This window comes from Poecilia reticulata, linkage group LG3, assembly GCF_000633615.1.
Source record: "Poecilia reticulata strain Guanapo linkage group LG3, Guppy_female_1.0+MT, whole genome shotgun sequence".
Classification (NCBI taxonomy): domain Eukaryota; kingdom Metazoa; phylum Chordata; class Actinopteri; order Cyprinodontiformes; family Poeciliidae; genus Poecilia; species Poecilia reticulata.
Window position 1 is genome coordinate 30045934 of NC_024333.1, and position 10568 is coordinate 30056501.

General features: G+C 39.0%; 1 protein-coding gene across 2 annotated transcripts in view; it reads right to left on the reverse strand.

Annotated features, from left to right (window-relative positions):
• Nucleotides 1–5858, reverse strand: part of spon1a (spondin 1a) — a 62815-nt gene extending 56957 nt beyond the window's left edge. Inside the window, exons 1-2 of one of the 2 annotated variants that reach the window (XM_008405889.2) lie at nucleotides 5316–5858; nucleotides 4583–4689 (exon numbers count right to left, since the gene is read on the reverse strand). In XM_008405889.2, the coding sequence (XP_008404111.1) occupies nucleotides 4583–4689; nucleotides 5316–5547 (339 nt within the window). In that variant the 5' untranslated portion in view covers nucleotides 5548–5858. The remainder of the gene's footprint in view (nucleotides 1–4582; nucleotides 4690–5315) is intronic. The other variant, XM_008405890.2, reaches the window with a different exon arrangement.
• Nucleotides 5859–10568: the final 4710 nt, after the last annotated feature.

A 10568-nucleotide genomic window follows, 5' to 3' on the forward strand; every position in this document is an offset into this window, starting at 1 on the left:
CTTTTCTATTAAAAGCATGTTTGTAATGGATCCATATTTTCCTAATATCCACTCCGTCCTTTCTTATGTATTGAACAATATTGAGTTTGAGGCTTTTCTTCTACTGTGAGTTGGAGAACTTGCAAGATTATTAGGTAAACTTTTCACTAAAACTAAGGTAGTGGTATGTACTAGAATAATTGTTAGTTTTGATTTTGGTGCCAAAAGATCACAAGTCAAATAAAAATAAATTTCATTAAACCAAGAGGCCAATTTGTTTCATAGTTGGCAGAAAATAAAAACCTTTTTTTTTCTTTGTGGTATACTGGAACTTCACACTTACAAATGTGCTATTAGTTTGTAATGATTTCTGGCTGAACAAGAAAAATGGAGCCCAGGCTTTTAAAAGATAAACCAAGATGGCCATAAAAAAATTAGGAGAGAGTCAACAGTTATGGCAGGTTTTTACTGACAGGTGGTCGGTACCAAACATACCATGAATGACATACAACATAAAAAAAAAACCAAAATGACAAAGGTGAGACGCGGCAAAGGGGCAAAATGACCTGCACTCTCAKCAGCAGCGGTGTTTAGCAAGCACGACCAATAATGAACTAAGAACACACAGACGAGACTAAAAACTTGTTCAATGTGATGTAAAACATAGAAATGGATTGAACAGACCATGTTTTCTATGCTTCAGTTTAAAATCTACATATTGTTCACCCCTATTATTACCCCAGTCTTAAATCATTTGCTTTTTACATTGTTCAGCCCCAGGATAGTGAGGTATTTCAAGCCCAGCCAACACATATACMATCAGTTTTATCTTCTGAGTAAAATATAAAGAAGATATCTGAAAGGTTTTCAAGCCAGATGCTTGAAAACCTCTTCAAAGTGCTTCTGTTGCTGCAGATGGCCAAGAACTCCATCTAAGCCATTCCAGGATGAATGAGCTCCTCACCATATATCAATCTTTGAGTCCAGGAACCATTTTTGAAAACTTTATTTTTAGTCCTCGCATGAGCAACTCCATGAGGTCACTCAGTACAGTTTGTAGTCATAGTACCATTAGATTGGCATCAGCTTTCCTCAYCAGGTCAAAAAAGTGCATCATCTAAAATTRCATCACCGCAAGGGTTTCCATGATCYCCTGAAAAAATAGATTTTTTWWYYTTTTTGTGTTTGTTTGCTTTTTATTTGCATGASGGCTGAAAGGCAATGACAGAAAAACACCACCCAGCCAAGACAAAAACATCTGCACACAAGGCAGAMAAGCTTCWTAATACATGATGGCGTCTCTTCTGTGGCAACCGCTTTATGTGTTGAATTTCTTGCTGATTTTAACTGCACACAAAACTAGATAAGCTGTGCCGGCGAGCTAATATTCACTCCCCAGAAACCAAATATGTGTTTGATAGGAAGAGACATCAGGGGAAGTAAAGATGAGGAACTTTCTCACTCCATAAAGCTGTCAGYGGAGAATTTCCTTTGTCATGCCATGTTATGAACGAGTTCCCTTCAAAAGTTGGTGGGTGTGTGTGTCTGTGTGTGTTAGGAGAAGTCAAAGGGAGAGTATGTTTAGCAGGCTGTGAGCTGTGTGTGTGTGTCCGTGCATGTTCTGTGTATTTAGCCTGTCTGGGTCTAACAGATTACACCCCCGCTTCTGTGTATGTCCCCATGGTTTCAAAGAGGCATCCTCAACCACTCTGGTAGAGCCACAACATATGTTAAAACCAGCAGAGTCTTATGGAAATGCATTGAACACCATGTTCACAAAGAACCAACTAATTTGCTGTAAAATGTTCTTAGTTTTGCTGTAGCTGCTGGTCAAGCCTTAGCAAAAACCACCAAAACCAATACGAAAAACCAAATATGGTGAAGCAAAAAGCAGACTTTCAACCCAACAGGCAAATCTACTAAATCCAGATTATGTCAATAATGTCATCCTTTTATGCAGTCGCAAAACAATTTTCCTTTTCTTGTCCAATTTTGTCAGCCTGCTGAGGACTAATGTCTCACCAGACATCGCCAACATTCCCTGCTGCTTTACAGTCTTGCCAAAAACCACACAGACACACACAGTGGCAGCTGACCTCCCCAGAGAGCTCAATAAAAGTGCTTTTCATCAAGTCAGGAGCTGTTCAGAGATGGCTGGGATCGGGCACACCAGCAGATTTCAAATGAGCTGTATGTTAAATAAACCTTGACGTCTTCTGTTGAAGCATCTCTCTTCGTTCCTTTCTTTCCACAACTAAGCCCCAGTCAACTCAACTTCTTTTGAAAATAGTGAATTTGTGTGCTTTTTTTTTTTTTTTTTTTTTTTTTTTTTTTTTTTTTTTTTTTTTTTTTTTTTTTTTTTTTTTTTTTTTTTTTTTTTTTTTTTATAAACCTTGACGTCTTCTGTTGAAGCATCTCTCTTCGTTCCTTTCTTTCCACAACTAAGCCCCAGTCAACTCAACTTCTTTTGAAAATAGTGAATTTGTGTGCTTTTTTTTTTTTTTTTTTTTTTTTTTTTCCCCGATGTGAAAAAAGGAAACAAAAAATGAAAAGCGTTTTGGCACGTTAATGAGAGAGATATTTTTTTTTTTTTTTTTTTTTGAAGCTCTGTCCTGTATTGACAGAAAAAAAAGACAGGTTACTTTGAAAGAGGGCCGAAGCTTCTAAAATCCTGGCAGGAGAATAATCAAAAGCAAGTCCCAGCACTATCTTTTTATACTTGCATCTAAAAAAGCTTTGGTCACACATCTGCTTATTTCATCTCACCTTCTCGACACTCCACACTCAAACATGTGTGCAGCAGTATGACTGATTTCAGCAGAGAAATCTTCTCATTTTTAACCTGATGTTTCTGATCACACGCCGACATAAGGTTAAGAAGACGTACACTGAAAACCGCCACCGCTTATAAACAGCACGAAATCTGTTGCAAATAAAAAAGATAACAAGATGTTCTAGCATTAGCGCTGAATAATGAGAGACGATGCGCACATACGACAAAAATAAAATACCCCTCTCCTTTAAGTCAAAGTTCACAGATGCCACAGCACAGCAGTGAGTTTTACTACAGCCACTGGGGGACTGCTGTGCAAATTTCCACATAAATTATACGGCAGGTTCCTTTTAAAAGGATAGCAGCTCAAAATGTCAAAGCCCCACAAGCTTTAACGTGGGATTTCTAACACTTCTGCACTGATAAAAAACAATCGATTTATCTACGCGATAACAAAATCTCAGTTCACATTGCATTGCCAACAACATTACAACCACAAATGCATTCTTTGCTAGTTTATTGTATATGTTTTTAAGTGCAATATATTCAGACCCTAGAATTCAACAATATAATATTAATAATAAGCTAACTGTATGAACTTTTAACAACATTATGTCATATACTGTGATTTAAGTGACTTTAAGCTTACAGCAGTGGTTAATCACAACCAGTACCATGATTGCAATATTAATCAATAGCAGTGCAATTGCATTTTTCTGATATTGTACAGCCCTAAAAAAATAAATCATAGTTCTATGTAGAGGTATACTAGATTGTAAATTAGATTTTTTTTTTCTCTGTGTCTAGTAATTCTGTCGCGTTCAGAATGAAGCAACCTAAAATACYAMCTCAGTTCTCATCAAACCCTTGAAAATAACATCTTTATATGAATTTTTCTGTCTAACAAATGAAGAAGCTGGTATCAGGAGGTTCTGAGGATTGATTTGCCAACCACCTGACGGATGGATTACCACTCCAAAACCTTGACCACAGCCTCCGGTGTTGCAACACTGGGTCAGTGTAATAAACTCGAGGAATAAGTCTTTTTTGTCGAGCTGATCTGTCAGTTATCAAATTTTTATGCTGGAGATGAGCACTCTAGCCAAATAAGCTTGTATTTGAAATGAAATTGACTACCTTAGCAATTTTATCTCTCACATAATTATACACAGGCAGCAAGAAGATATTTTGTAGACCACACACCACATCTTGCACTGCATTATAATTACAAAAGCCCCACGCATTTGTCCGTCAACACATTAGCACACCGTGGCGGCACCAGTTCTCTTCTCATTTTTTTCTTCTTTTTGAACTTCTGGCCTCTCTCTGATCCCTGCCTCTTCCACTTATTACTCAGGCTGAACCTGGTTTCATAAAACTCTAATTATACTGTGAACAGTTCTAATTGTACACTACACCCGATACGTCATTACATATGAAAAAAAAAAAAGAAGATTTATTAGACTTTACACGTTTCAAGGCCAACTGGCCTGGAATATGAGAAGAGCCGGCTGACGGTTGGCTCTTCTCATATTCTAAATCTAGCCTGTTGCAACATGTGAGGTGGAACCATCCAGATCAAACAATTTAAAAGCGAGACAACTGAAGTCAAACACAGCGCTTGCTTTGGAGCGCAGATGAAAGATGGTGCAACTTTCAGTTCCAACATGTGGGTAGCATTTTCAGCCACTGACAGTGAATGTGATATATCACACATACATCTTCCACAGAATACAGTATCATCCTTTAGTTGTACAATATTTTTTTAAGCTAGATTCTTTTTTTCTGAGTACAGTCTATCTATATCTCTATTTTCAGCTGATTCCATACCTGGAAATTCCCAGCATARTCTTCATCCTTGTCTCCTTCTGCACCTTCCTTCAGGGCAATGAGGGTAAATCCTCTAAAGTAAGACGGGCTGGTTGCAGTCAGACTCACTTGATGAGAAAAAACAAGAGTAACAGCAACCATCAATTTACGGAGAATTAGAGCAAACTATAGTCTTGAATCCAAACAGAAACAAAGGGCTCAGTCAACAATCTATCACCTACTAAGACTGCAGAATAATACATTTCCATTATCTGGAGATTCAGATTTACTTCATTTTGGTAAGTTAACAACATAACAAAAAAAGATTGTGATAAGCAGACTGGCAGCTATGCAAAGCCTTCATGACAAAGTCTTTGTGTATTTTAAATCAGGCATAAGATTCTTATCCAGTTAGATGTCACTTTCAAGGAATATTTTAAGGACACAGTAATTTTCATAGTAAGTGGTGATTTACATGACACATCTTTTTACAATTCAGATATTCTCATAATTAAAAGCTACAGAAATGATCACTTATGATCCTTTTTTTTTTTTTTCAGAATGACTTCAACCCTAAGGGTCACAGAGCAGATGGCATATGTTTGCGGTGTGCACTTTGGCTGGAGACAAAAATAAAATCAACCGAAGTTGATGCAACCGTGTCGGTTTCGAGCCGACGTATTTGCGAAACGGCAAACAAGTGAACTTGAGTTTCAAGTTTTGCAGACGGAGTTGCTCTCCGTACATCACCCACCTCTGTATGTGCTGCCSGGCTGGTACCGCTCAGGCTCCCCCTCAACCTGGAGTTGAAACTCGTTGTTGGTCTCCTTCCTATTGCTCTGAGCCCGTAAAACCCGACTGCAGTAGCTGTCCGCCTTCACGGCTCTGTCGAAGGGCTCCTCGGTGAAAGCGAACGTATTGCAGGCGGCGGAAGAGATAAAGCAGAGCAGGAGGACAGCCCGCGGACATAGCCGGGCTGCTATCATTTTCTTAATTGTACGACTCCGAAATTAGAGGGAAGATGAAAAATAAAAATAAAAATGAATGTCAGAGATAGAGTRCAGGTCTGCTGTGGTTCTCACTCAAACTTGCCAGCTGCTGAAGTGGACTTGTGCGCTCTTAGCGGGGCAAATCCATCCTGGTATGAATGAGAGCGAAGAGGAGGAGGAAGAGGAGGAGGAGGAGGACTGGCTGGGATGCGCTGTGCGCTCTCTCTCTACATGAGCGGCACGCTGAGCAGGGCAGCAGGGGCAAGTGGCCGAGCGTAATGAACGCTGCGTGGCTGTCTCTGAGGCCGCGGACACTTACAAACCTACCAGCCAACAGGAGCGCCAAGACTTCCACTGAGTTTGACTGACTCGAACAGTCATCTGTCCGTGTGTATCACTTAATCCCCCTGAAGGACAGCGTGAACGCACAAAGCCACGGAAAAGAAAAACTCCAGGCTGCTGCTTTCAGTGACTAAACATGTCTTCATTTATTGGCTCTTCTGATCCGTCAGCAGGAGGACGGAGGTTTAAGAGAACTTTCACTTTGATGCCCCATTTCCTGCCTCATTCCCACCGTATTTTACTAATGTTGACAAATGTCTCAGTTGTACACCTTAAAAGATAAAAGTTAAAGGGGTGGCATCTTTAAGAAGCTCCTTTTACAACACTGCACCAGGTTATTGCAGCAATGCTACTCCATTTTGCAGCTTACAACCATTCTCAGGAGCATGGAACTAAGGAGGCAGTTCACAATAAGCTCAGCAGATGTGCAGTTCCACCAGATTTTTTGTTGATTCCTGCTGCCACTAGTCTGATGGAGCCATGTGGAAAATGTGTGGGAGAGTAGTGCTCTGAGCTACGGAAGCTCAGCTGGAGACGACAGCTACAAGCAAGTGTTTAGGTACCCCCGAATGGTTGCTTTGGGAGATCTATGGACTCCTCAAACATGCATGAAAGAATCAAAGCAACACCCCCGGTATGTTGATGAAGGAATAACATMATAGCTTGATATAAAGCTCAACAAAGTCAGTTTTAAGTTATACCCCCTCAGCTTTTGTAATGTGACAGTGTTCTTCTTCTAAATAAGGAACATTTCTTTACAGTGTAGCATCTCATCCCAGGAAAGCAGACAGAGAGGYTTCTGGAAAGATTATTTAGTCCAACAGAATTTCAAAATTGTTTGATCACCTTACTTGACATTTTGTRCAGAAATCCACAGATGAAACCCGCAAGACTTGTAATTTCCTGACATTTACTCTTCTGCAACCAGCAAATTGACATTTTACATTTAGGTGAAAAGATGTTAAAATGATTGAATGCTTTAAAACGAAAGTTAATGTTGCACCCATGGGTCCTGATAATGTGACCAATGATTTTTAATGCTTTCAGTGATAATAATGTTTTGAAAAAAAGGAGAATGTTCATGTTAGAGCTAACTTTTACCATATGGTCCAAATATTAAAATCACCTTAGCTTTATTTAATACACTGAAGGATAGCATGTACACACACAAAAAACACACTTTAAAAAAACATTATTACTTTTGAAATATTCTGTAGTTGGTTTCTATTTAGTATCCACTATTCCTTACTGCCCTTTTCCTCTACTATTTAAAATTTTCCTTGAGCACTTAAATAATAAATACTTTCAATCACTAGCGTAGCAGTGCAGAAAACAAACAAGACCCTGTACTCTTCCTGGAAGGGTAAGTGCTGAAGAACTTTTTCAGTTATTTTGCATTCTGCTTATGGCAATATTAATTCCTATCTGACATTTTCCTGCACCTTCCCTACCCTCCGAGTTTATTTTAGTCCTAAGGCAGGTCAGGAGGAGCATAAAGGGAATGCAAAACCTTCTAATTAACACCAACAACTTGAGTGGTTCCACCTTGTGCATCTGATGAATGAATGAGCCCAACACCAGAAGGTGTCATGACTGGATTTTGTTTCTCTACCTAAATGCAATAATGGTAGAAAAATTAGGGCTAACATCTATGAATTCTCAAAACAGTCACTCAACTTGTCCTGAACTCTGACGATCAGATTAGAAAGGTTTTTTCATCRGACGCTGTAGAGACAAACCAAGATGATCTTMTGGGCTCTGTTGTTTAAAAAGCAAAGCCATGTAGCCATAGTAGCATCTACAATGTTAGATTTTAAAGAAATGTCAATCTCAAGTGTAGCAGGCAAGTGACCCTTTGTACAATTGTATTTGACCCTCATTATAATTTTGTGTTTTTATTATATATGGCCCACCGGTGTGTAACAATCATGCTACATATCCCAATAATGCAACAGCACCGCAGCTCATCGCTCAAGGCAAGAATGCACAAGCTGCACGTGTGGGAGAGTCAGATTCAACTAGGAAACATTCTTCATTGCCAAGTCAGCCCTGCTGTGTTCCCAAGTGCATATTTTGTACAATGAGTTCACGTGGCATTTGCTGACTTTGAAACCCAACAAAAAATAGCCTGGAACCGTTTTATAAACCATTTGCTTTTGTCGTGGAGAAAGCACCTGGAACCAACCAGCCTGCGCTTACAGAACTGCAGTACAGCAACWCACCCAGAGAGGGCAAAGAACGAGTCCCRGGRTCSTATGCCATTTCCCCCCCGGCCTTTTCATCCCTGTGAGAACGTCCCGAATCTGCCTCCAAGATGCATGCTCTGCATGTTTAGAGGTACCTGTGCAAGCAATTATTCTGTGTGATGAAAACGACACACAGAAGTCACCTCACTGAGTCCAGGGTTTTCATAGCTTTCAACACTGGCAATTAAAGAACTCGTCACTTAAGAAATTCACCTCAGAAAAATTTGGTTGTTACTCTATTGGTAAAAGCTTATCCRAGCTGCTTGTGAATTTTGCATTTACATCATGTTTCTGTGTAATTGCAAAAGTATTACGGATTCCAATTGCTATTTAAAGAAGGTAGATGTCGGCAAAAGTTTGACATACCTTCTGTTTTCAAGGGCATATCATTCTTCCCGTCTTCACACACGTGTGAAATTCACAACTACTGCACCAACCTTTAATAAATCCCCTGGGCTTTGTTTTCAGAGAGGAATAGAGGTCAAGAGGGAAAATCAAATTAGGTTCTCATTTGATCGCGATAGAGGAGAAGAGCCTGCTCATTAAACAACCRAGCCTCCTGCTGCGGAGTCATTAGGGCCATGCAATAGGAATATAACTGGGAAGACTAGRGAGGATTTACTRTGTTTTCGTCCTCATAATTTGWAGAAGAATTGAGAGCATTTGAAAGATATTGACTAAAAAATAAAAACAGAGAGGAACTTGATTGACCTTGTTGGAAAGTTGTAAACTTTGAAAGTTTTTGTTTATTAATATAAGAGACATACATTTCTAATATGCAGAATGTATTCTGAGGAGCCCAGCACATGAATAATTAGACATTATTGTCTTGATGTTAATGTCCCACGTTCTGCAACCTCACACAGCACAGATCAGAAAACCTGGTGCCGTTTTTACTTCCACTCTGGCTTCTTGCATTCAGCTCCCCATTCACTGYTTTGAAGATAATCCATTTTGATGTCCATCTAAGGGTTTGAGTGTAACATGTGCTGTTCAGAGGCCCGAAAGCGAATGGAGGCTATCAGAAATGATCACAGTCAACCAGAAGGTGTCGGGGACCGCCAGGTCTGCAGAGGCAGTACTTACTGAATCTTTAGCTCTGWAGAGACCCCAGCCACATAAGTGGCTTTGAAGAAAATACACTACCTGTCATAAATGATGAAGGCTCTGTCACGGACACAAAATTACCCGAGTTGAAGTTTGCTGCTGATATAGATATAGAAACACAATACTGAGGTGATAAAAACATTGTTCAGTGCACTCTTTAAATTGTTTCTCTTTTTKTTTTACTATGTGAAGAAGCAAAATGTATCGTTGGCGGTTAATGTAAATATATGTATGGTTTTATTTTAGGATATATTAATGTCCTTGTGTCATGGTGTGTTTGCTGGTTGATGGAAAACCCAAATGCAAAATGGCGAAAAAGTGGAGTATATGATGAAAAGGTGTTTAATGAGAAATGATGAACAACAAACTTACAAAAAAATGAATGAAAGAGGTGTGATTAAATGCTGAGAGAGTGAATGCTGGAACAATAGACCTGGGCTGGTTGCAGGTGAGGGAAGAGAGCAGAAGGCAGGCTGAGGAGATGGAGAAAGAAAGGAAGAGAGAGAGAGAGAGAGAGAGAGAGAGAGAGAGAGAGAGAGAGAGAAAGAGTCAGTCACCAGATCCACATTTTCTTTTCATGCTTGCATGAAAGCATTCTACACAGGAATTCCACACAAATACAAAAACCATAAAAATTTAATACAAAACCTGAATTGAAACTTGCAAATATTGCCCAGGTGATGTAATGCCTTTGACACAACGCATTCAGTAAATAACCTTTTCCTATAATTTAGAGACATAAAAAGAAAGACACCCAGCCGCGTGGTCTCCTTTAAATGCCACATTAACATGTATGCTGACATTGCAGAAGTGGTGTGACCTTCTGTTTAAGTATGTGCCACAACACTTTCGTTTAAGAAAATCTTTCCATTTTAATTCTCATTCTGCAATGATTTCTTCTAAAACTAAGTTTGATTTACAAAATATCCAGTAGAAAGACCTGAAATATTCCAGCTGTTTACAAAACTTTTTTTTTTTTTTACCAGTGTTTTCAAAGAGGCTGTGGCCTTTTCTCAGCCACAACATCCCACTTGTTCCTGACATTTGATTATTAAAACACAAGCTGAAGACCCTCATGTATTTTTAAGTGTTACGCCTAACAGCACTAGATATCTGTGCACCTCATATAAGCATCCTGTTTTAATTGAAAACATAGAGATTCAGCTAATTAAAAAGAACTGAAAATAAAATTACAAAGCAAACACATCATGCTAWTATATTTCTATCAGTCAAGATATTGCTAAATGAATTGTTGCAAATAATTTAAGAATGTAAATTCTTATTTTACTTAGATATTTAAGAATTTTGACCACCGGAAATTTA